The sequence below is a fragment of the Thunnus albacares genome, chromosome 20 (genome assembly GCF_914725855.1).
Source record: "Thunnus albacares chromosome 20, fThuAlb1.1, whole genome shotgun sequence".
NCBI classification, from domain to species: Eukaryota; Metazoa; Chordata; class Actinopteri; order Scombriformes; family Scombridae; genus Thunnus; species Thunnus albacares.
In genome coordinates, this window is record NC_058125.1 from 21,070,067 (window position 1) to 21,095,633 (window position 25,567).

At 40.3% G+C, this 25,567-nt stretch overlaps 1 protein-coding gene across 2 annotated transcripts in view; it reads left to right on the plus strand.

Moving 5' to 3' along the window:
- The first annotated feature begins 507 nt into the window (after positions 1-507).
- sema4gb (sema domain, immunoglobulin domain (Ig), transmembrane domain (TM) and short cytoplasmic domain, (semaphorin) 4Gb) overlaps positions 508-25,567 on the plus strand; it is a 42,716-nt gene continuing 17,656 nt past the window's right edge. Inside the window, exons 1-8 of one of the 2 annotated variants that reach the window (XM_044337200.1) lie at positions 508-587; positions 6,516-6,808; positions 21,488-21,636; positions 22,048-22,110; positions 22,408-22,506; positions 22,600-22,693; positions 23,859-23,972; positions 24,380-24,534. In XM_044337200.1, the coding sequence (XP_044193135.1) occupies positions 6,664-6,808; positions 21,488-21,636; positions 22,048-22,110; positions 22,408-22,506; positions 22,600-22,693; positions 23,859-23,972; positions 24,380-24,534 (819 nt within the window). In that variant the 5' untranslated portion in view covers positions 508-587; positions 6,516-6,663. The other variant, XM_044337201.1, reaches the window with a different exon arrangement.

Genomic DNA, 25,567 nt, shown 5'->3' on the forward strand with positions numbered 1-25,567 from the left:
GTGTGTGTGTGTGTGAGAGAGAGAGAGAGAGAGAGAGAGAGAGAGAGAGAGAGAGAGAGAGAGAGAGAGAGAGAGAGAGAGAGGAGAGCGTTCAGACAGAAGGAAGAAGCGAATTTTAGACGCGGCGCGATTACATACAAAGTCAATGGAACGACGCGAATTCGCCCGGGGCGGCGCGAGTTGACGCGAAGACGCGTCCGTGCGAGTTGAAGATGTTTTATGAATCTTAATAAACGTATAGAGACGAGGGAGACTGTTGGGAAAACAACAGAAACAGATCGAGTATCTGGTGAGTTCTCAGAAACAGTTCGTATTTTGGCTGTTGGACGCGAATAAACACAAACGGTGAAATATGCGCGCGCTTCGCTCTGAACACTGAAGGTCTTAACACACCTTCAGAGAGAGAGAGAGAGAGAGAGAGAGAGAGAGAGAGAGAGAGAGCGAGAGAGAGAGAGAGAGAGAGAGAGAGAGGGAGGGGAAACGGGGGGGAGGACATGGTGAGCATTGCATTGGGTAACTGCAGCAGCAGCAGAAGCAGCAGAGTAGAGGAGCTCAGTGTTCGCCGCGGAAAGGACTCAAACAATCAGGTGAGTCAGTCAACTGTATCGTCATATTGAATCTGCGTTGTCTCTTTCACTTTCCCTACGCACACTCTCTCTACACATCCACCTACACTCAGGTGAAGGTGATTAAAGGGAGTGCACAGTGCTGTTTTCCCTCTTCAGTGCTGCAGTCCAGGTCGGACAGGTGCACATGGGGTGAGTGCACGTTAATGGCGCGCGAACTGCCTTAGCCAGTTGTTACTTAAAAGCCCATATTCATGTAAGTTTAGTGTAGTAATGAATATAATGTTGGGGCAATGTGAGTAAGCCTTTTTTTTGTATCATCACTTATACCTCCGAGCTGGCTGTATTGTTCCTAATGGCAAAGTAGGATATGTATGTTATGTACGTTAATTATGTTAATTATTTTTCCTTCATTTAAGCTGTGTGCCTGTTTTACTTTTGGAAGAACTAGGCCAGAGGTGAACGTAAGCCTCATGAGACAAAGACAAGTGGACAGAGAGAAGGGAGATTAGTCTCTGAGTTGGACTGAGTAGGAGTAAAAAAAAAAAAAAAAAGGTTTGAAATAACAAGTTAATTAAACTTGACCATCAAAAACGGCTAAAATTAGCTTTTAATTGGACATGATTGAGTTTTTTTTAAAAGGACACTGCCAACAGTAACTTCAGTCAGAAATTAGTTTAATTGGTTCATTAAATATGGGTGCTGCAAGATGGGTAGCGTACTACTTTAGTGGTTTTAATAATGGTTAATATGCTAATGCTTCATACATCATTTATACGATATTAAAACTCTTTGGGTTGCCAGATCCTTTGCGTGAGCAACAGTAAAAAATCCTGCATTCAAAATCTTGAGTAAAAGTGTGAAAGTATTAAAAGCAAAATGTACCTTAAATATCAAAAATGAAAGTATTTATTATCCACAACTGACCCTTTCAGAATGTTATGATATATATTATGTTGTTGGATCATTACTATTGATGCATTACTGTGTTAGCAGTATGTCAGTGTTGTAGTAGGTCGAGATGAAGCTCTTTCTAACTAATTTATATACCCTTGGGTAATTTAAGCTATAACAGTTATCATGTTTTATAAGTTGATCATATATCTTGTTTATAAAGTCTTCATTTTAAAGGTAACTTGTAACTGTACTGTCAGATAAATGTAATAGAGTACAAAGTATAATATTCCCTCTGAAATATTGTGGAGTATGTGTAAAGTTGCATAAAATAGAAATACTCAAGTAAATTACAAACATTTCAAAATTCTGATTAATTACAGCACTTGAGTAGATGTAATTTGTTGTTTCCATCATTGCTGTTGAGTCAGTAACAAAGTCAAACCAGTAATAAAGTTGTCAATAAAGGGTCAATAGTTTCTTTATTTCCAATAAGGCATCAGCAAAAGTTTGAAGGATATCTGTAATTGCCTTATGACTGTTAGTTCTAAGTTATCCATTAAGTCTGCCTTTATAAAAGTTGTTAATAAATTAATTGTGGTAGAGGGTCAGAGGTCAAACGGTCCATTGGAGGGGTCTTCATGATGAATTAAAGAGCAACCTAAAAACACAAAGCAAGGAGGATAAACACCTGCCACAACCTGGCAACCCAAATATTGTTCTTATTAATGGGTGATCTATAACACATTAGTAATTGATTTATTTATTAACTATTATACTACTACTATAGACATTAATTACAGTGTATTTAGCCGTATTATAAAGTGATAGCGACGACTGAGGCGGTAATCTCATCTCTCCAGTGAGGACAAGAGAGAAGTGCAGAGAGGAGCAGGGTGTTGACATGGTGTTTGTTTGATCTTCAAGGCTAAAATTGACCAAGCAGGTCACTTTACATATTAGAATATACATGTGACAAATAGACAACATATACCACAAAATGTGCAAGTTAGAATATACTGGATTTGATTGATTTGAGTGTTATTTTATCACAACGTTGACATTTCTGATGGCTCTGGTCTCCATCTTATGATTCAATTACAGGAAAGACAAATATGGTGAGATGATCTGTTATTACAGATGATGTAGGGGATGATTTTAATAATATTACAGGCACCTGTACATTTTTAAATTCAGCATATATATCCCTTTGAGTCCCAAGAAATCATTACACACTCAGTTGTGAGTATATTGGCATGTTGAATGGATTTTATCAGCTGTAATTACCAGAAAAAACCTGACTGAAAACAACAATTCTCCTATGATGTTTATATTTCCACTGTTTGAATTGCACGTTGTTTGGGACAAAATCTTAATTTCATGCTTCTCAGAGAAGATTTGTTTTAAGATTTCTCCACATCACAGTGAACTTATTCTGCCTTTAATGTGCGAGAAATCTCATTTATGGTTCATTTCTATGCCTGCAGCTCCTCACCGGGTTTGAATAAAGAAAAAAAAAAGGAAGTAAATGTATAGATATCATACTAAATATAGGATATATAGCACATAATCCTATTAATAAAGTCTATTTATTCTGTATTTGTTGGTTGATGGCTTTAGCACAAAAGTATGACTGTGTTTGACATTTTAAGTGGCACCAGTTGAACGGAAACACATGAATAGCTCGCTTTTTTATCGATCTTTCTACAGAAATGTCAGACTACTTTATTTAGCAAATCATTCTGTCCTGCCTGACGGTTCCTCATATTGGAAAACAGCTATATAATACTCAAATCCCTTCATATTCTGCAGGCAAGTAATGACTTAATTTCAGGATTTCTGATGAGGACCAGATGGCTAAAAAGTCCCAGTAGATGTTTTGCAGGCCCAGCTGTATGGATTAATAAACAGGAGGAAACTAATAAGTAAAAGGTGTTACCTGCTGTTTTGTTCGATTCCTCCTGTGTCCCATCATGCATGAGACATGTGTCGTGCCGATGTGTGGTAGTGTTTACTTTTCCCTCCTGGAGTTTCCATGCTTTCGTCATTGAGGCAACACTGTGTTGTCAACGCCCTCGCCAGCTCCTGTAGAACAGCACACACACACACACAACGCAAATGCAGATGTGTTGAGACAATGATGTTTTTGCTTTGTGTTGCATGAGGGCAGCAGCTGACAAAACCACACCAAAGTGCTTCTCGCCAGCATGCCCGCTTGTCTGATTGATCTGCTGTCCTCTGTTTTATATACCATCAGTTTTAGAAGACAATGGTGTTGGAGATGCTCACAAAGTTCAGGACAACAAACGAGATTCACACTGCATTGTTGTTCGACCGCCGATTGCAAGTTGTAAAGACTGCTTTTATGGCGCGACCTTGTGATGGAGATTCTCTTCCATCTTGTTGTTTTGTAGCTGATCATCATTGGTTGTAGAGATGTTTGTACAACAAAGTAGGATTCATTTTTTACTGCCTTTCTTCACAGCTATGGTCCCACACACAGCGTGAAACATAACTGAAGAGTTTAGCGAGTATAAACAGTCTTTGCCCTTCAAAAAACCTCGGTTGTGGCTATTTGTCCACTCACGCACCATATGAATGAATTGTAAGCAGACAAAAGGTGTCAGTTTTTGTTTTCTTGTGGTTTTTTGAGAATAAATCAAGTAATAAAAACAGATGATAAATAGCTCCTATACCCCCTTTCAGAAACAAGTTTCGGGTCAAGGCTTTCGGGTAGGTTGTGGTTAGTCAGAGATGATTGGTTGGTGTTAGAGTTCAGGTTGGGTTGAGGTTAAGGTAAAGAGAAACACAGATCGAGCGGGAAACAGACAAAGTCAAAGTCATTAGCAAGCTAACTATCGATAGCGCCATGCTAACTGAATCTTTCTTCTTGAAGAACTAAGACTTTTTTCATATAAAGGCAGTCATTACATGATACAAACAAAAAGGAGAAATGATAAAAGTTTGAGCTGCCACTTGGAAGCTGCTTCGAAAAGAATTTATCTTAACAGGAATTTGTTGTTGTTGTCAAAAACAGTGCCGTCTAATCCCTTTGAAGCTGCAGTCAGTAGCATTTCCTCCTTCTTCCTCTTTCCAATGTTGAAAAAAGGTGCACAACTACTTTCAGAATAACTGAAACTATTTTTCACCAAAACATAAACAACTCACAATTTCAAACTGAAATTCTTGCAAACACCAACCAGCTAAAATTGGCCAACAATTAAGGAGGGTTTTGCTTTCCATCTCTGTGCAACACAAAACAAAAACTCAGTTTAAAGGGCCAGTGTGTAAAATTTAGAGGCATCTAGCAGTGAGGTTGAAGATTGCAACCAACTGAATACCCCTCAACCCTCAACCCTCCCCTTCCAAGTGTGTAGGAAGACCTACCGTGGCCGTAAAAGGTCCTCTCTAGAACCAGTGTTTGGTTTGTCCATTCTGGGCTACTGTAGAAGCATGGCGGTGCAACATGGTGGTGTCCGTGGAAAAGGAATTGCTTTCTATGTAGATATAAAGGGCTCATTCTCAGGTAATGAAAACACAACAATTCTTTTTTTTGAGATGATAATACACTAATTAAAACATACTTATTAATATTATATTCCAATTCTGCCAAGTCTGTTCTGCTAGATGCCACTAAATTCTACACACTGCACCTTTAAACGTATCATGTGATACGCTAATACAGTTCTAACATAACAGGAATGTGCATCTCTTACCTGTGTGTTACTTACCTGCCCTCTGGTCCAAAATGTTTTGTTTTTTTGTAGTTTCTATTACAAATATATTTAGGAGGAGGAAGCCAGAACAGAAGAGACCTTTTCTTAAAGTATATATGGACATTTAGCTCTTACATTGACTTGCAAACAGTTTACAGTCTAGTTATGTTTATATTTTGAGCTCTCAAGTGGTTTAGTCAATTTAGTCACATGGAGGGTATGTAGGTAACATACAGGGGCTGAAGTGCCTGAGACTCCTCCATCCTACAGTATAGGCCAAGATGACAAGTTAGTGTTGTGAAAATCAAGTAAGGCATTTATTCTATGATTTGGATTGTTCACGACGATTTAGGCAACACAGCAAGGGCAGGTTTTGGGAAAGAAATTCATGAAAATAAACCTTAAGAAATCCAGTGGGTCTCAAACGTTAAGAGGAGGGAACTCCTGCACCTTCACTCTGACTCTTCCCCATCTCATCTCTCATTTTGTCATCTTATAGGTTGGTTTCAAAGCTTAGCACCCAAAATGCTAACACAAAGGTCATTAGCCTCGTTGTGATTCGTGCTGCGAGTGATTAGCAGCAGCAGCGGCAGCGGCAGCCGTGAGGATTAAACTGAGAATTCTCCAGTGTCACTGTGCTGCAGAGCGGGATTCACAGTGTTGACCCTTTGATCAGTGACAGAACCAGAGAACGGGCAGCCAGGCGTAGAATGTGCTGATGGCACGGGGCCTAATCTCTAGATTATCCGTCATGCTGCTCCAGTGTGCACACAGCTAATTAAGAGGTGGAGTTGTGTGTTGCAATATCACAGGGACGCATTATTTAACTCCCAAAACTTTTTAAATGGTCTTTTATGCAACAACACCTTAGTCATTCACTTTGACTAATTGGTTGTAATCAGAGAGTGATGATGCATATCAGCAAGTAATTTTCTACACATGCTGTCAAGTAGGCAAGAAAGTTCATACACTGTATCTCCTGACCAAAGTTCATTATCGTCATCATGCATGTTTAAAATATCTTAAAGCATCCTTAATGTCTATTTCTGTTAAACATTACGTTCATTAAGGTAAGATTGGAGATTGTATTTTCCTGTAGGTATCATAAAACATAAATGATAGATTTGTGATGAGGATTTACCTTAATATTTAAACTTAAAATAATACTAATAAGTACTGTATGACTTTATTCTCCCTTTGTAAAGGTGGTAGAGTCTTTGTTTTGCAAGTTCCTTCTGATTTTAAATCATCTCCCTGAACTAAAGACAACAGCCTCTTGTCTGATATGCTGAACAATTTCTCCTTTAATTATATGTTGTTTTTCTCTTTCTCTGCGTAGACCGACTGTGTTCTCAGCCGGAAGATAATCAAAGAATCTGCATTTGCTTGCTGCTGGGCCTAAAGATACTTCTCACGCTTCGATTTTGTGCGTTCAACGAACTGAGCTCAGTCGAGGCTGCGCTTGGACCCAGGTCTGCGTGTTAAACATGGGAGACCCGAGATCAGTCCAGCCCCTCCTGCTCCTCATGCTGCTCCTGATGCTCCTCACCAGGCTGTCACAGCTGTGGGCCTTCCCCTTTAGCCCGTCTCTGGACCTGGATGTCACTCCCAGGACTACTGTGTTTTCCAAAGGTGAGGAGGCTAACCAAAGCCAGACGCACTCATGCGCACACACTTGCACAAGCCTGCTAAACACACACACACACACCTCACTGCCCTGATTTCCTTCCTCCCCTCCCCGTTAAAGAAGTGGCACAGTTTCTGAAGTTGGCCCTGAAGACAACTCCTTCATGCACAGAGTTATTAATCGCCTCTCTCAAGCCCTGTCCTAGATCACACAGCTCAGCAAACACCTCTAATGAAACAATAGACAAGAGGCCTCCATAAAAGAAGACCTGTACACAGTAGGCCTGTTAGTGTCCATGCAGAAAATACTGCTGAATAGGTGTATTTTGGCAAGGAGTGGGCATTTACACACACTATCAGCATCTCTGCCTTCCTCCCTGTACCTTACCCCCCTCTCACTTCCCACCAGCTCACCTTTCCCCTCCCTCTCCCCTCGCTCCATATCACTGCGGCAGAGGCTACCACTGCAGCTGCAGCAAGAAGGGAACTCCGGCACTGGCAGACTTGATCGGATAGCTGTGCTCTTACCTCCACTCCTCTCCTCTCCATTCCTCTGAGGATGATTATTATTAGAGAGCAGGTGGAGTGAACAGGGCCGGCTCCATTGCCAAGCCGAGCTCTCCGGCGCAATGTCACAAGAGCCGTTGAGAGTGTTGCAGTGTGAAAGAGATGATGTCTTGGTGATGGGAGGATGTGCTGCTTGACGTTCTGAATCACAATCACTCAGAGAGATGAGAATATTACACAGGAGGAGCCACTTTCTTACTGCGTGTTTGCTACTTTATGGTGCATCCTTTTAATCAAACCTGAGATGAATTATCTCAAAAATTTGTATTTTGTTTGCCTGGAGAGAAAGGAAATTCTGTGAATATTCCTCCTTCGAGATCCAAGTTGTGCTTCATATTGTACCGATTCGTTGTGCTGTGGAGAAATATTGAGGAAAAAGTATTTATAGCAGGCACTGCAGCATACACAAATACTGAACATGGCAATACTTTTGTGGAGCTGTCTACTGCAACCAGTGGGGGCTGCCAGCACTGGCCTGATCTCTAATATCAGTACAGATATTTATCAAGCAAATGAAAAGGACGCACTCGATTAACTCTAATTAGTTCATCAAATGGGGCAGCATGTATAATTCATTAAGCCTCACAGTATGTTTATAAGTGCATCGTAGACAGAAGTCATTGTCTGTTTTGAAAGCCTTCTCTCAATTGTCCTGCCTGTGGCTATTTATTTACACATCTCTGACTCTGCCTCACATTATAAATCATACATATTCTGCTTAATGTGAGCACTTTCCCCGTGCTGCAGCCAGTCCGTCATCACAGATTTTATTTTCCTCCTTGCCCTCGTAGAAAGTTGTCCTTGACCTACTTTGTGATCATCAGGGGAAGCGTGTGAGTCCATGTGAGAGTGCAGGATGTGCACGTGTGTCAGCATGCGTTTCATCAGTCTCCCTGTGTGTCTGAGTACCCCCTACGCGTGTGTGTGGTTTTGTTGTATGTTCGTGGGGAGACAGCTATTTGGGCACGCATTTAATCCTATGTAAAATCTGCACACACGCACAGCCTGTCACTTTCCCTGTGGCGACACATGTCACTCGGGGGGGGGGATGGAGTGGCGAGTTCCGCCTCGTAAATATGATATGTCTGCCCGGGTGTGCAGTACTGCATATGGAGATAGCTTAGATTGATGTTGTATGTGGGTGTAGCTGCCTCAACTTGTACCACCACCTATGGGAGACTGTGTGGGAGGATTTATAATATGTCTCTCAGCTGGGGTGAGGGGGCGCTCATTAATTTACAGTATGCTTTACAGATGGCCTGCAAGAGTGGGAGTACAAGGACATGCTGTATCACTGAGAGCCAGAGTTACAGGAAGGGAAAATGTCACAGAATGTCTTTATGCACTCTTGTGTGAAATCTCGAGGGACAGGTGTGTGTCGGACGACCCGCTGTAGAAGAAACGAAAAAGAAATGATCCCACATACTGTAAGGAACTTGCAACTGTAACATTTTGTCAATGAAGATACTACTTTTAAAACTAATAAGCAGTGGTGTTAGTAAATATTCTCATCCATTACTTAATGCTGCACTAATCGATACTTTTATATCACCGAGTACATGTAATGTGAAAGAGGTCGCTCATCAAATCCACAGACAATTATAACCCAGATATGAAGTTTCCATCAGCTTTATGGAGCATGTTAGCATCTCTCAGCTCATTGTTGTTCCAGCAGCAGCAGCAGTCAGCTGTTTAAAGTGAAAAAGTCAGAAAGCCCAGATCTGCCCAGCACCAAAGCTAACATACAAAAAAGTCGAGCATTTAGCGTTAGCATTTAGTAGATAAAGAGCCACATATTTTTCTGAAGAATTGGTGGAAACTTGACTTCAAATATATAATGTTGCTCCATGTCTGCTGGATGTGTTAATAGGCAACTGTTTGCTAACGAGTTTGTCATATCGTTGATGATATGTATCCACAGTTGTGTTGTGTTTACAGCTGCTGCCTCAAGTGGCCAAAAATTAAATGATTGCAGGTTTTAAGTAAAAGTAGCAGTAAATAAAAATAATATATTAAGAGCAATTCAAGTTTTCAACCTGGGTAGAGATTCAGGAAACAGCGTGTACATCAGGGTAAACAGCAGGAGCCAACTAAAACTTTTCAAACCAGTCAAAAGTTTGGACACACTTTCTCATTCAATGAGGAGGTGTGTCCAAACTTTTAAGTAATTTCAAACACTTGTCTCCAAGTCTGATCAAAAGTAAATAGCCCCCCGAATTAGCTGTTGTAGCTAAATGCATTGGTATCTACATCTGGGGCAATTTGCTCGCTAACAAAACTAGCTGCTTATGTAAATGTTAGCAAATAGTTAAATTGCACCTCTGCAGACAAGACTCTTCTTCAGGTATTTAATCAATTAAATGGTCCTAGTCGCGAGCTTCAGAAAATCTCTTCTTTATGATAAGGAGATTGAATATTATATATAAAATATTGCCTTTCAGGAATCCAGTTATGTGTGCAACTTATGTGGGCAAATTAGACAACTCAAATTGGAACATGTGTGTTTATGTGACATAGTGGCTGCTTTTTTTTTTGTTGTTGTTGTTCTCTCTCAGTAGTGAGATTAACGCTTGACTGTATTCTGAACTCAACTGTGGTGTCTGCTTTGGTTGTTTGGTTGTCTGCCACCAGACCTGAAGTAATGCAGTTCTGAAATATTGATGAACTGTAAGTTGTCTCTTACTGCTATGACAAGCTGAGATGATGGAAGGGGTCTCGGTAGTAAAACTTTTCACGGTTCACACTATTATTATTGTGGTGGTAATAAACCCTGTCAACTTGATGCTTTATTATAGATGAAGAGTTTTCTTCATCATGTATGGTAATTACAGCGTTGAGCCAAGTCTATTATTGTCTCAGCATGCAGCACTGAGCAGCTGCATCTATTAAACACAGAAAACATTGATGATTTACTTTGGTTATCAGCTTGGCCGCTGCTGCTTGGACTGAAGTTGTTTATCTGTCTCAACCACGTGACAGTGTCGGTACACCATGTTGGCTCCGTTTGTTTTCACCAGAGCTGACAACACATTTTTTTTCTCTCTCTGTGGCGACATTTCATGCTTTGGACCCGTAAATCCTCTGAGACTTCCACGATGCTTTGATCTCATTCCCCTCTGATAGTGCTGATGCGTCATTCTGACGGGATCTTATTGGTGATTCACTGATAGCATCTAGTGAGACCTGAAATAACACTGGGACTATTTGGGTGTTGTGTGCAGGGTGATGCTTGGCTTTCTTTTCTGAGATGAAAGTCAGTCTTTCATCTCATTCTGCAGTCTCCCTGCATAAAAAAAAAAAAAAAAAAACAACCTATGAAAGTTTCAGCTCTGACACAAACTTGGCAAATGGTTTGTGTCATCATAAGTAGTGTTTTCCTTTACCAGCAATCAGTTGATGAATTGAATTAAAACTGTATTTATTTTACCCAAGTTCTATTCATTTCACTTTCATTTGCACGTTTTATCTTTCAGCTCCTTCATTTTCCCATTTTTGTTTGTTTTTGGCACACATTTAATCAATTATCTACTCTCTATTTTCCCCACGTAAGATTTCTAATTTTCTCTACCACTTTTCCAATTTTCCTGTCTAGCCATGCAGGATGGTTTTGGTTTTATGAAATTTGACATATCTGCCTCTACACCAATACAACGATGAATGTAATAATGCCTGTGGCGAAGGTCTTTATCTGAAACAGACTCTTGGAAAAGTTACCCAAACCTCACATGCATAAGGTTAATTTCCAAAAAAAGGAAACATAATTTGAAAAGGACTTAATGGCACTCTGACCCAGTCCGAACAGTCCGGAGGATAATGCATTCAACCTAAATAGGACCAAATAGACAGAGAACACCGACACTGTCAACAAAATTAGGCGCCACCGGTTAATGAGCAGGCCAAAATGAGCACATGTCATTTTCCTGCACTTCACAGTTCACACTCTTCATCTTGTGTCAAAAAAAAAACACCAGACAGAGAAACCTGTTAACCACAGACCTGTGAAAAGGTTTCATTGGAACTACCTTCCACCAAAGAAATAGTCCTTGTACAAACTGTTGACAGCAGGCTATGTGGATTACGAGAGTTTGTTTTGAATATCCATTTATCTCCTTTGTATTGGAGCGGAGACAGAAATCGCAGATACTATGTATTCAGACTTTTGGTGTAAACAGTGTCACAGCTCTTGTCAATCAGATTTATTTGTCTTTTTAATATCATTGACTGGAAAGTGTAGTTTCAGTTTAACTACTGTTCTTAATCAGTGCCAGTAGTGATTGGAATCGGGGTGTCTATGCCATCCAAAATGCTTTTTTTTGTTTTTTTATATTTTAGTTTTAATGTTCCATGTCTTTTTTTTCAGATTGTTGTTTGTTTTGCCTTTAGTTTTGATAGTTTAAAGAGCAGAGAGAGAGAGAGAGAGACAGGAGACATGGGTAGAGCGACGGGGGTATGACATGCAACAATCGAACCACAGACGTTGCAGTTATGTGATTTGCATATTAATGAATAGGCTCCCGGGGGAAACATTTCCACTGCAGAGGACAATAAAGTTGTATTGTTTGTACTGCAACTTCAGGTAACAACAACAACAACAACACCTCTGCTCCAGTAACAGTAACCATCTATGGTGAAACTAGCCTAACTGTGGCTTAGACTGACTGTAAACAAGCTTTAAAAAAATGTATTTCTGTATTTGCCTCTGGTAATTGGCAGTGAGATAAGTGCATTAATACACTCTGAGGTGTCCTGATATAGAAAATAATGGACTCAGTGGAGGAAATGCCACTCTGCTCCGCATTCTCAGTCTATTTTTGTATATCAGGACACCCAGTAGTGTATCATTGCTTACATAATTGTCATGTTCATTGACTCTTAAGCCTGGAAGAAGTGAAGAGATGCTTATATAATGTGGATAGAGTTGACAACAACTGACAGTTCTGACACTGTCCAAAGAAGTTAAGTCAGTCTTTCCTTCCAGCATTTGTTCCCAAATCTTTTTGTAAAGATGCATGTGTGTGTGTGTGTGCATGTGTGTGTGTCACATGCTCTCTATGGTGAGTCTAGTGATCAGTGAGTCACAGAGGAAGTCACACACTCTGGTAGAAACACACACACACACACACACACACTGGATTTACTACCATCTCGGACTCCACATGGAGGATTACAAATATGTCTGAGTGTGAGTGCGCACATTCTGGACGCGCCACCTGTGACGGCTCAGTGGTGAGACACATTGACTCTGGCGAACACACAAATACACTCTCCTCAGATCTTCTGAGTCACTGACAGAGATGTCTTCACTCTTTCACAAGAGACAGATGAAGGGTGAAATAAGTGTGAAGTGTGTGTGTGTGTGGTGACTGGAAAAACTGACAGATGTTTCAGAGGGGCAGTCGTTTTGACCTCTTAGTCGCATCTGTTACGTAGGGATGTGGTAGTGACAAGGTATTTATTTTAAGGCGAGCATAAGGGAATGCAGGCCATGGGGAAGCTTGGACTGGTAGCTGGGAACCTGGGGCTAGGGCTGGTTTCCGAGAACCGGGAGCTGAGGCAAGCTGGGGCAAGGGGAGCAGGTGTGGAGCGGTATCCGTGGGGGGGTAAAGCAGAGAAGAACAAGGGTCCAAGGCAGGGAAGCAGGACTGATAAGATGAGGGACAGGAGACAGGGACCGGAGACGGAGCAGACGGGACTGTGGAGAACAGGAGACAGAGACCCGGGATCTGGATGGGCTTAGTATAAGTAGAGGTCTTGATTATGGAGCAGGTTGCAGCTGGTGGGGCTCTGCTGTGACGCCAGCACACCTGTCTCAACTCACACGGGGAGAGAGAGAGAGAGAGAGGGAGAGAGCCACCGGGGGAAGTGGGAACAGGTAGGGAGACACAGAAGCGAGGCAGGAATCGTGACATCATCGAACGATGTACTCTGAACAGTTACACAAGCGGGTCTGCGTTAACACACACATACACACACACACACACACACTCACACACATACATTCATGTGCATACAGGATGACAACAGTAAATAGAAACTGAACAGCGGGCTGAGAGGCTTCTGGCACACCTCAGCGCTTTGTTGACTTTCCTCATTGATTTTGTAACAAAGCACAAGTAACAGTGTGTGTGTGTGTGTGTGTGTGTGTGTGTGTGTGTGTGTGTGTGTGTGTGTGTGTGTGTGTGTGTGTGTGTGTGTGTGCATAATAGTGGCTTCAGGGAAGGGTAGGTCAACTTCATGGGTCTGTTGCTGACTTAGTGTATTCATGGCTATGCTAATGGTGAGGAAAAATGTTTGCTATGTTTTCATACTGCTTATGTTTCTGTCGTTAAAGAAAGAGGTCGCTCGCAGTGATGAGCCCACAGAGAATAATCATCCGACTCCGTAGTCCTCCTCAGCTCTTTGGGGTCTTTGAGCTAATTATTTATTATTATTTTTAGAAGAACACAGGTGGCCAGAAACAAGAGTGCAAATAAATGTTATGTTCACCATAACAATCTTATTAGGGCTGAAACTAACGATTATTTTATTTATTATTGATTCATCTGCCAATTATTTTCTTGATTAATTGTTTTGCTTATAAAGTGTCATAAAATGGAGAAAAATACCTGTTTTAATTTCTTAAAGATCAAAGAGACGTCTTCAAATATCCTGTCTTGTCTGATCAATCGTTCAAAAGCCAAAGATATTCAGTTTACTATCATGTACGACACTTAAAAGCTTCAAATTCTCACATTTAAGAAGCTGCAACCACTGAATATTTGGCATTTTTGCTTAAAAAAGGACTGAAAATGGTTATTTGATTATCAAAATAGTTGCCATTTAACTTTCTGCTGATTGACAAACTGATTAATCGACTAATCGCCGCAGCTTTAAAATCTTATAAGGTCATAATATGTCAATGTTGGGTTTACAGCTTGTTGCACGGAGCAGTAGTCCTACAGTAACAAGACAATCTGTCAAATATAGACAGAAAATTTGGGGAAAATTTTGATGGAAAATTATCATTTTAGTCTTTTACCTTGCAAACTAGAGTGTATGTGAGAGACAGAACCTTCACACAAAACATTATAAAACTCAACTTTCTAGTTCTTCCCATTATTAATAAACTGACCTTAATGTGTAAAATCAGTATTCTTCTTCAAGTCAGTGATAAATAATGTATAAGAAGAACTTTATTTAAACAAGAAAGTGCCTCGCTGAGAATAAATATCTCTTTTACTGAAGCCTCTTGGCTAAGATAAGCAACAACACATACTCATAATCACGCAGACTTATAACAAAGCAAATAAAGATATGAAGAAAGTAAACAACAACAAAACAGATGTGATCATAAAGATAATGTTGATAAAATAACAGTCACCATAACAAGGAATATGACAATCTGTTCAGTCCTTTTGTAGGATATTGAAATTGCATAAAATAGCACTTTTATATGGGCTTTATCTGGTTGTTTATTTGTACTTTCTACACTAAGCAGAAGCTTTGTGTGTGTGTGTGTGTGTGTGTTCGAGTAAAAAAGACCAATTTATTTTGTTCTTTTTTCAGGTCGCTGACAGATTGGTTTTAGAGCACAGCTGTAATTGCAGCCCATTGATTTTCACTTCTGTGGTTCATACTAAACTGAACATTGGTTTTCTCCCCGTCATAAATCTGGGTGACCAGAGATCGAGGGGTGTCAGGTTGTTGAAAAATGTGCCAACAAGTCAGCGTGTCGCCCGCATTAAAACAACACACGAATCATGACAGGTCTGAGATCAAGGTCGCTCTGCCTCTGCTGCCTCGTGGGGGCCAGGGACATTTTGTATGTCATCATAGTCCTTCTCATCAAGCACTGCGCTTGTTATATCATGCAAACACTATTTTTATAAGATAGAGACCAAGGCTTTTTGCTCACTCTCGGGTGACTCACGAGTAATGGGCTCTTTACATCGCCTTGGGCTGGCATTATGTTTGCATAACTTTCTTTAAACGTAATCTCAGAGAACATGCAGCGTGCTAGTGAGAAGGACGATGTTTTATTGTTCATGTATTATTGTGTGTGTGTGTGTTTTTGCTATCTGTCTTTCTTTCTGTCACCCTCTCTTCTTTTTTGCTTATCAATGTACAGATTCAGTTGTTGTGTGCGCACCTTTTATGCACCTGAGTGTGTGTGTGTGTGAGAGGGTGCCCTGCTGCGTGACTCCCGTCCCCTCATGCCAGAGCTCCCCCCCACCCCCACCCCCCCAGCGTGTCCTGACCTTTGGCTGTGTCGTAGGAGTTGCTCATTGCTTACTCATATCTGAGGATGACAGATTATGAGAAATTATAGGTGGCAGTTATACAGTCCTAGCTGTAGATTTTATTGAGAGTTATAGAATTATTGCCATCATTGTCACCGTGGGAATCAGTTTGTGAGAAAGTGCGGTTCACTAAAATTGAATTTTTGAATACTCTTTGACACTGAGAATGAATAATTGTGGTTTATTCACAGACTGTGTATAAAGATGGACGTATTGAGGTTTGACATCACCTATTGGTTTGGATTGGAGCCAGTTTGAAGCCCAGAGTTGCAGCTTATAGTCAGCGCCATCTTTTCCATTCGGAGCCAGGACCCTCCGGATAAGGAGTGTTAGGTGTTGCCTTTCAGGCTCTGGAAACACACCCCGCTACCTCAGACTGAACAAATGCTAGTTTAACGGAAACACTGAGCGGTGCACACTCAGGCTAACATGAGCTACTTTAGCTAAATTGTGCTAACAGGGCAGGTATCATAATCAAGTGACATTAAACTTACTGAAATATTGCAAACTGTCAATCACAGCTGTCAGTCAACACCCACACGGCAGACATCAAAGCTACTATGAATCGTCAAATGAAGCAATAATTTCCAAAATGACCACTAACACACTTTTTAGAGGGCCTGAATTTAGCGAATGAGACCATAATGACTCATTGAAAAAAATGACTGACTCAGTATTTCCAGAGAGAAGTTGACGTTTCAGCTTCAAGCCAGCGTCTAGTTGGTGCTGTTGGTGGAATTAAACTGGCTTCAGTCTCAGGCCAGGGTAATTGTCGCTTGGGTTTATTACAAATTTGGCCTTATTTTCATAGCTTTTGTCGTCATTTATGATAACATTATACTCAAAAAGAAATTACCGAGATCTGGGAATGTGGCGACATTGCTAAAAAAGTCTGTCTAAACTTGTTTACCATTTGCCTTCGCTTTTTCTGACAAATAAGTTTGGCTAACCTTGGAGTTTGTTTACAACCTGTTTGACTGCAGCTGTGTTTGTCCTTTACTGATGTTTTTGTGGCATTGTAGTGATGTTGAGCTGTTCCCCAGATCTCAGCAATTAAATTACTGAGTACAGTATTATCACACATAAAAGAAATGATGGCTCAAACAATGAAAATAAGAATTGAAATAAACCCGTAATTATCCTTTAGAGATGCTATAATCACATAAGAATTCTGCACATTCGATATAACCCATAGCCCCAATACTGATATTTGAGCACTCTACTAAAACACTTTGCTTGCTCTTTCTTTAAGATATTTGTGATCCTTTGCATATAATTTCCATAACTAAATGAGATCAAGGTTGAGATGATTGGCTTCCATGTATTTTTATCAGTGTAATCAAACCTAAGAGCACATTTCCTGAAAAAAACACCCTGTTGTTGTTGCTCTGTATAAGAGTGTTTATTCTCCCAGTTTACCGAAGAAGACAAAAATGTTGGAAACAATTTGTCTCTCACAAATTTTACCACCTGCTCTGAAAGCTTCACTAATGCTGAAAGAACAGCAGCCTCTTTCTCTTAATGCAGAGGCTTATAATATTTACCGTGCACTAATGGCTCAGACTGACGACGTTAAAATGCAGTATTTTTTTTTAAATGTCACTGCTCTTTAAAAAGCTGCAGAGTTGATGTTTTGTAACTTCTACGGGTTGTTTCCTCTACCAGGAGCTGTATGCGGTGACATTCTTCCTGTCACTGTATAATGAGTCTAGACCTGTATGATAATAATCTAACTATTGACCAGTGAGAGGGTCCCGGTGGCTTTTTGGCTGTCAGCGATATAACCAGTAAGAAACGGCTGGCAGGAAGGAAGGTGGGCGGCGAGAGAGAGAGAGAGAGAGAGAGAGAGAGAGAGAGAGAGCAGTGTGACTCAGTCTCTGGTCTTCTGGAAAGTCGACGGGCTCTCGCAGTGCTGCTGTCATCGCCCAGCGTGTCCATGTGACAGTTAGACAAGCAGCCAGTCATGTGGGAGAGAAGACGCCTCCCATGTGATGTCGGGGGAAACTCTAACCACTTTTTCATCGTGTTGTATTACGCAAGATCAAACGCCCTGGGAGACTCGCTGTCGTCCCCATTATCATCGTGGTCATCATGAATTATAGTGAGAAAGTTGAGAAAATACGAGATGTAATTAAGTAAATTCAAACCCTCAAAGAATGTTTGTCGTCATGTTTCTTTGTTTTTCCACAAACAGGGATTCCAGTTTGAGTTGGAGGATCCTTTAACTGGTTTGACAGCAACTTAAACACGACTGTTTCTGAGCAGAAAACTCGTTATTTTTGTTTCATTCTGTTTGTGTACAATGAAACATTACTCATCTTTTTTTTTTTGCATTAAATCCATAGTTTTAGGTCTTGAATGTGTGGTAACAGACACGTAGATACTCTATGTACACATATTTTCTGACGTACACTGATATTTTAGACAACGGTTTGGCCCGTTTCCTGTCTCATCATGCCTCCGTGCACAAAGCCACGTCCGTAAAGAAACCGTTTTGAGGCTGAATGGGAGTAAATCCCTACAGCCAGGTTACAAAATCTGGTGGAGAGCCTTCCCAGAATAGTCGGGGCTGTTAATGCCTCTGGTTTTGGAATGAGATCATCAATAATCACATGTGGGTGTGATATTTGTTCTGTGGATGGCTAAAGCTGGTTATTGAGCCTTAAAGCTTCTTCGGATTAAGTATTGAAAACCGTCAAATACCAAAAGTTGGCATTGAATACTTTGAATACTGTTTTTAGTGAAGCTGCAGCCATCTATTATTTTTATTATCAGTCAACCTGCTGATTATTTTATAAATTGACTGGTTAATTGTTTGACTTATAAAATGTCCAATGTGACGTCTTCAAAATCGCTTGTTTCTTCTGACCAACAGTCAAAAAACCCCCCAAAGATATTCAGTTCAGTATCTCATGAGATGAAGAAAAAATCCTCACAAGTGAGTAACTGTATCTAGAGAATGTCTGTCTGTAAAACTTACTTTAATGATTAATCAATTATCAAAATAGTTGGCGATTAATTTTCTGACGATCAAGTTAATCAACTAATCATTTCAACTCTAGTTCGTAGTTTTATTAACTTATTCTTTCATCAGATTATTATATTAGTTAATTTTAGACTATTTCATTTAGGTAACATTCTTGTACAGCCACTTGTCTGTTGTCAAACATACAGATGTAATAATAATAAACAATTAATTTAATTTTAAGCGTCTTTCACATAACCCAGGAGCACTTTACATACAGCAAAAAACTAACAAATCCCCCCCAAAAAAGATGAGTTAATTGTAGGCTAGATTTAAAAACAGATATGGACTCAGCGTTGTGGGAAACCTCTTAATGTAATTAAGAACTGTCTTTTTTAAAGGAAAAATAGGGTTTTGTAGATTGATTGAATGAATTGTTTATTTAAGTATCCTGCATCTTTCTGGTGCCCAGCTCATATGGGCTTACAAGAGACTAGACAATAACAACCAGGATGACCACATGACAGATCATAATGTACAATTCCACAAAGTCAGAAATAAAGCATTTCAGAACATTTAGTTTACATGGGAAAAAAAGTCTTGTTACGACGGATACAATGTTCTCTGTCTTAGCTGCCAACTCAACATATCAGCACTGGACAACCAAAACAAACAAGGGGTCAAATTAAGGTAAAATAAAATGTATGATTTTGCTATGAGTACCAAATCTTAGTTATCCTATTGGTACCAGTATTGAAAGAATTCAAACAATACCCGATCCTAAGGATGTCCAGGTCCAAATGCACTACTGCAGTCTGTAGTTTGGTGTAAAAGCTTCAGTCTTAACTTTACACTTCACACTTACTTGAGCAATCCCAGTCTACACACCCCAGATGAACACGCTTAGTGTGACTGCATGATGGTAAGACTGGCAGATCTGGGAGATGAGGGGGGGAGTCGCTGGAGTGTTTACTGGGAGCACTGTTGAATGGAGAATGTGGGGATGGGGGGCACAGGGGAGGCAAAAATTTTAGGGCATGCAGCAGGAATCGTGCCCCAGTACTGCCACATCGCATCAGCAGTACTGCCACAACATCATCATCGTCAGTGCTGTGTGTGCACGAGTGTGTACGCGCGCGTGTGTGTGTGTGTGTGAAGGAGGCTGATGAGGGAGTATACTGTAAGTGACCCAAATTAGGTTTAGCTCTAATATGGAATAGTATGTATAAAATTTAATGTTTTTTGGTCGTTAATCTTTTGTTCTCAGTACAGAAAAAGAGATTATTTATCCATTGCAAAATAATTGGCCTGGTGCAACACTAAATATTTGAACACACCCCTGGTGTAGCACCTCAGAAATGGGTCAGGTTGCTCTGCTGCTGTGAGACACTGAAAAAGGAGGACATTGTTTTTCAATCTGTGTATGAAAGATCTTCTTCAGTGTTAGTGCAGCAGGAGGTTTAGAGTGATTTGATCTGCACTAAAAGTTAGATGCAGATGGAGATTAATGTCTGATTAAATCAATCTGACATACAGAAGTAGAAAAAACCAAGCATGCAGACACAACAGCTGTCAACAGAAAACCTACAGGGTTAGTTGAAGGTATCGACAATGTTACACTGAGGAATATGAGTCAGCAGAGTGCAGATGGGCATATTAATCAGCACACATCCTCCTTTTCCCATCCTTTCCTAGCTCTCCTTTCATTGTGAACCGATGGCAGCGTGTCCCAGCTCCTGGTAATAAGATAACCTATATTTGTCCCCCTCCAATAGATTTTCTGGGGTGTGAGGGCCCTGCTCGCATGTCGTGGTTAATCTGTTCTCCTGTTCATTGTCTTGGTGAAGCGAGAAGGGCCCAGAGCAGCTGGGAGGGCCAGGGGATCACAGCGTAACTGCTGGAAGTACATAGATGATTAGCCAGCAATGCAAGCAGACGTATTATGTTATTTTATTTTCCACAGTCCATAAATTTCAATCAAATCTATTGAATTAGATCAGAGTCAGTTGCAGTTTAGTGTCACTTCAACAGCAAATCATTCTGATTTTTGAAATTGAAAGTGTGAAATATATATGGCCAAAAGTAAGTGGACACCTGAATATTACACCATATGTGATTGTCGAACCAAAACTATGAGCTTTAATCTGCTGCTATAAGACTTTCCACAGGCTTTTGGGACTTGGCTTCAGGAATTTGCTCCCATTCAGCTTCTAGAGCATTAGAGAGGTCACCACTGATGTTGGGTGATGAGGTCTGGCTCACAGTGGGTGTTCCAGTTCATCACAAAAGTGTCAGACGGGGTTGTATGTGATGGCCAGTCATGTTCTCCCACACCAAACTAGGAAAACCATTTCTTTATAGGTGCACATAACACCTTCCTGAATTTGTCGCCAAGGAATTGGAAGCAATATCAAATATCATCGTATGTTGTAGCATCCTTTGAAACTAAGGGGCCCAAACCAGATCAAAAGTAGCACCTTGCCCACATGCCTTTGCCAATATATTTTATGTCTTGATAAGAGAAATTTCCAGGAAATTCAATTGAGAAAATGTTACCTCTTCTGCTCCTTTATTTGCCCACAATTGCCTCGTACAAACACAGAGATATTACAGTGCTACATATACCTAGAATATAAACATTTAAGCAAAATTTGTTGTGGACCTAGCTCTCTGTTCCCACAAACTCAAAAACACACCAAAATCCGCATCCAAATATCCAAAATATCACTGTATGCTATAGCATTAAGATTTCCCTTAGGGGGCCTAGCCCAAACCATGAAAAACAACCACATCAAATGTCATATTTGCTCATATTTAGGCCGTAGTTATTTGGAGAAAACCTTTGTTGTGATGTGTCATGCTGCATTTCTCCAGGCCTGTTGGGCAGCGCTCGTTTCAACGGCTCTTCTCGGAACTACAGCACCCTGCTGTTGGAAGAGGAGGCCGGGCTGCTGTACGTGGGAGGCAGAGGAGCTCTGTACGCCCTCAACACCTCCGACATCTCCACACCTGCAAACCTAACAGTGAGTGTGCCAAGAAGCTGCAAAGCGTCTTCCACAGATCATCACTTAATTTCAGAAAAGAAAAGAGCAAACCCCATTTCACTAGTTTACTCTTATTTCCTTAAAGGAGGACTAACTAATAATAGCCTTAAGCAGATTGAGTAAATCCCATTGTGTTCCTCCAATTTTATGGATATCGGATTAAATGCACCAGGCGTTTATTTAAGGGTTACTGAAGAGAGTCAGAACTCGGTGACGTGTTTCGCTGCACAGCCAGAAAATTAAGTGTGCTGTCCTTCTCTTTTCTCTGTTTCTGTTTATCACACACCTGTTTTCTTCTTCCTCTGTCTATCTATAGATCTTTCTATTTATTTTTCACTCTCTAGTTATTGAGCTATCTGAGTCATCCTTATTACCCCCCATTGTTTTTAGATTGATTGGGATGCTTCCCCTGAACAGAAGAAGCAGTGTCTAAACAAAGGCAGAGACAATCAGGTACAAGGCTGCATCTCTACACTCTTATACACTTTTTCTTTGCAAAAAACCCCTCTAAAATCTTTATTATTAGAAAACACAAATTAAACATTTCTGCTTTGTGATGTGCGGATTACTTCTGACAGCAGTAAAATGGATAATCCTCAATCCACTTTTCATTAAACGTTAAACTGGACGTTGGGCATTGAAACCTCCCTCATTAATTATTTGCATAAAATAGCCCCTTTTTGCATGTAGTAGATTAACTGATCTGTGTTCTCTCCAGAAATAACCTGTTTTGTTCCCTGTTCTCTGCAGACAGAGTGTTACAATCACATCCGCTTTCTGCAGCGGTACAACGAGACTCACCTGTACGTCTGCGGAACAAACGCCTTCAGACCTCTCTGTGCTTATATAGTAAGACCTCCATGTGATTTCATTTCAGTACACTACAAAGCACAATTATGACTATAATTGACATAAAAAGATTCATTGACTCCTCTCTGTAAGGATGCAGAGCGGTTCAGCTTCTCCTCAGGCTTTGAGGAGGGCAGAGACAGGTGTCCGTATGACCCAGCCAAGGGATACACTGGCCTCCTTGTAGGTACGCTTCCCAAATTTGCATTTTATCTATTCTATGAACAGTATGTTGGTGTAGTCAAAGCAGCAGGCAGATGAGGGAAGCAGAGAATAAAGCTCTAGACTAGAGAGGCATGCAAATGGTTAACATTAGAAAATATAGAAAATATTTAAATATATTGCAAAATGTTTTTAAAAGGGAGGATAAAACACAATATGTCAACACTGCACAAGCTTCAATAGATGACTCAACTGATTAGAGAGCAACGGTAAAGGAAGGAAATGTTTTAAATGTTTATAGTAAAGGATCAGAGTCCATTTTAATACAATGTTCACATGCCAAGAGTTGCTGTAATCATTCATTCTTTCCATACTGGCCTTCTTTCTGTACTAACATGACTATAATATAAGAAATTGGGTCAAAATCTGCAGTCCTTGTTCCATCCAGCTCAGCTGAGGCAAATATGAGGCTTCTGCAGACTAAGTTGGATAAATCGAATGGTTATCTTCCAAAGTTACAGTCTGTAGTATGAAAATCAATGTTTCCTTGCTGAGAGTGATGCGTCCTGGTGGTCTCATGTAGGTTTGTTACTGAGACCACCAGGACTGTCTTACAGATTCAGTAACATCTTTTAAATCACTTGTCAACACCTATCTGTAAAAATATATTTTTTATTAATGATAGGGCTTAGTTTTATCTGTTTTATTTGTTTATTTCACCGGTTTATCTTATTTATGTGCTTCTAATTGCCTGATTTCATATAACTGTAGTGTTGACATATTTTAATCCTTTTTTTCCCTTGTAAAGCATTTTGTCACTTTATCTGAAAGGTGCCGTATAAATATCATTAATTATTATCACTACTGAGACAAACAAGCAAAAATAAACCTACAAACCAACTCGATTTGACTAACACAGACTGCTGAAGATGATTACAGCAACCAGTAACTCTTTCAGTGTACATTTGGCATGTGAATATTATTTTAAGAGAGACTTTATCTTAACCTTTCTTTTAAATATATGTGCAACAGAATAAAATGAAGACTCAGGAGAGACATTATTAATTTGAACAACTTGAGCACGGATCCAACAGCTTTCATTTACATCTGATTTATCTCAGATTGCCAACTTTCTCTCTCTCTCTTTTTCTTTGTCCATCCACTGAAACATTATACGATCTGTTAATCAGACGGCGAAATGTTCACCGCCTCCCAGTACGAGTTCCGCAGCTCGCCAGACGTACGCAGGAACTTCCCCTTCCCCACCCTCAGGACAGAGGAGGCCCCCACCAGGTGGCTCTTGGGTAAATACAACACGACAAATAAGTATCGAATAAATGTGTTTGCAACATAGCAGCAGTCAGACACTGTTTCTGTTTATATATTTTCCCTCACAGTAAACTACTATATAACGTAGACTAAAACTCATTGACATTTTGCACTTTTTGATCTCATTAGATGTCTTGCTGCTACTACAAAAAGCCGTCTCCCTCGGAAAAATGAAAATCACTTCAGAAAACTATAGGGGAAAATGCACTGCAGCTCTAACTGGCTTAGCTGTGGCGATTCAATCATACTTAAAAGCTCCATCTTTAGTTTCCAAGGAGACACATCCTAGGCTGCTAATAGGTCTGTGTTTGGGCATGTGCACTGATGTGTGTGTGTGTGTGTGTGTGTGTGTGTGTGTGTGTGTGTTTGTGTTTGTGTACAGAGGCAGATTTTGTAGGCTCTGTGCTGCTGAGAGAGAGCATCAACAGCTCTATCGGTGACGATGACAAGATTTACTTCTTCTTCACGGAGAGAAGCCAGGAGCAGATTGCCTACCCGAGCCAGACCAAGGTGTCCAGGATTGCCCGAGTCTGCAAGGTCAGAGAGAAAGAAGAACCAACCAAAAACACTATAAACCATAAACAGATTAATTTATGTTTCACTGGGTTTGGGAAAAGTTTTCTGTAAAAAAAAAAAAAAAGACAAAACTCATGTAACAGATTTATAATGCCTGCAAGGTCATGAAAAGAAAAGGTGGTGATAAGAAAAGTTGTCATTCAAGGTGCTGAATGAACTAGCAATTTGGCGTTTCTAATCTTGGTTTCTTCACTGACGGGGTTTTTTTTTTTTTTTTCTCTGCCACTGTTGCCAGGCAAACTACAAGTCCACCAACCTCCACCTCCAATGGCAAACCCTCTCCCTCTCTTTATTGCCATCTCCACTCACTCCTCCTCCTCCTTCCTTTCACCTCATTTCACTTGCGATCAGCATCTCCGGTCCAGACAGCATGCCCAGCAACCATTCCTAGAGGTCTCTCCTCTCCTCTCTTTCTTTCTTTCTTTCTCGCTGCTTGTCGTGCTTTTTTTTTTGCCCAAGCATGGTGGTGTAATTGCCATCACAGTATGCTGCTGTGCTGAAATCACTGTTATTTCTATGGGATCGGAGAAAAAAAAAAAGTGTCTAAAAGATTCTGAGCCGGAGAGACGACGTTCAGGAATAATTTCACACCTTGCAAGATGTAAATCGCCGTTTGTGAGCCTGTGAAAAGGATTTTTATGAACGTATGAGAGAAAATAGAAATTGACAAGCAAGTTTTACCGTCAAATTAGAGTGATATAAACTGTCCAAATCAATCAGGGGGTGTGAATGTGAATGGTCAGTTTCAGTTACAAGACAGGCTCAAACACTGTGACCTAATTTCATATTACATATTAATAGTATACAGAGTGTATTACACACTATTTGTCATATATAACATATATAGTTTTTGCTTTTAGCAGACATGTACCAGAAATTGATTCACTTTATAATATTGTACTAACAGGAGAAGATAGAAGGTAATTAAAAAAAACTACAACGCTGAGAAAGCACTGCCAAATAAACTAATTAAAAACAGAGAAAACAAAATGCT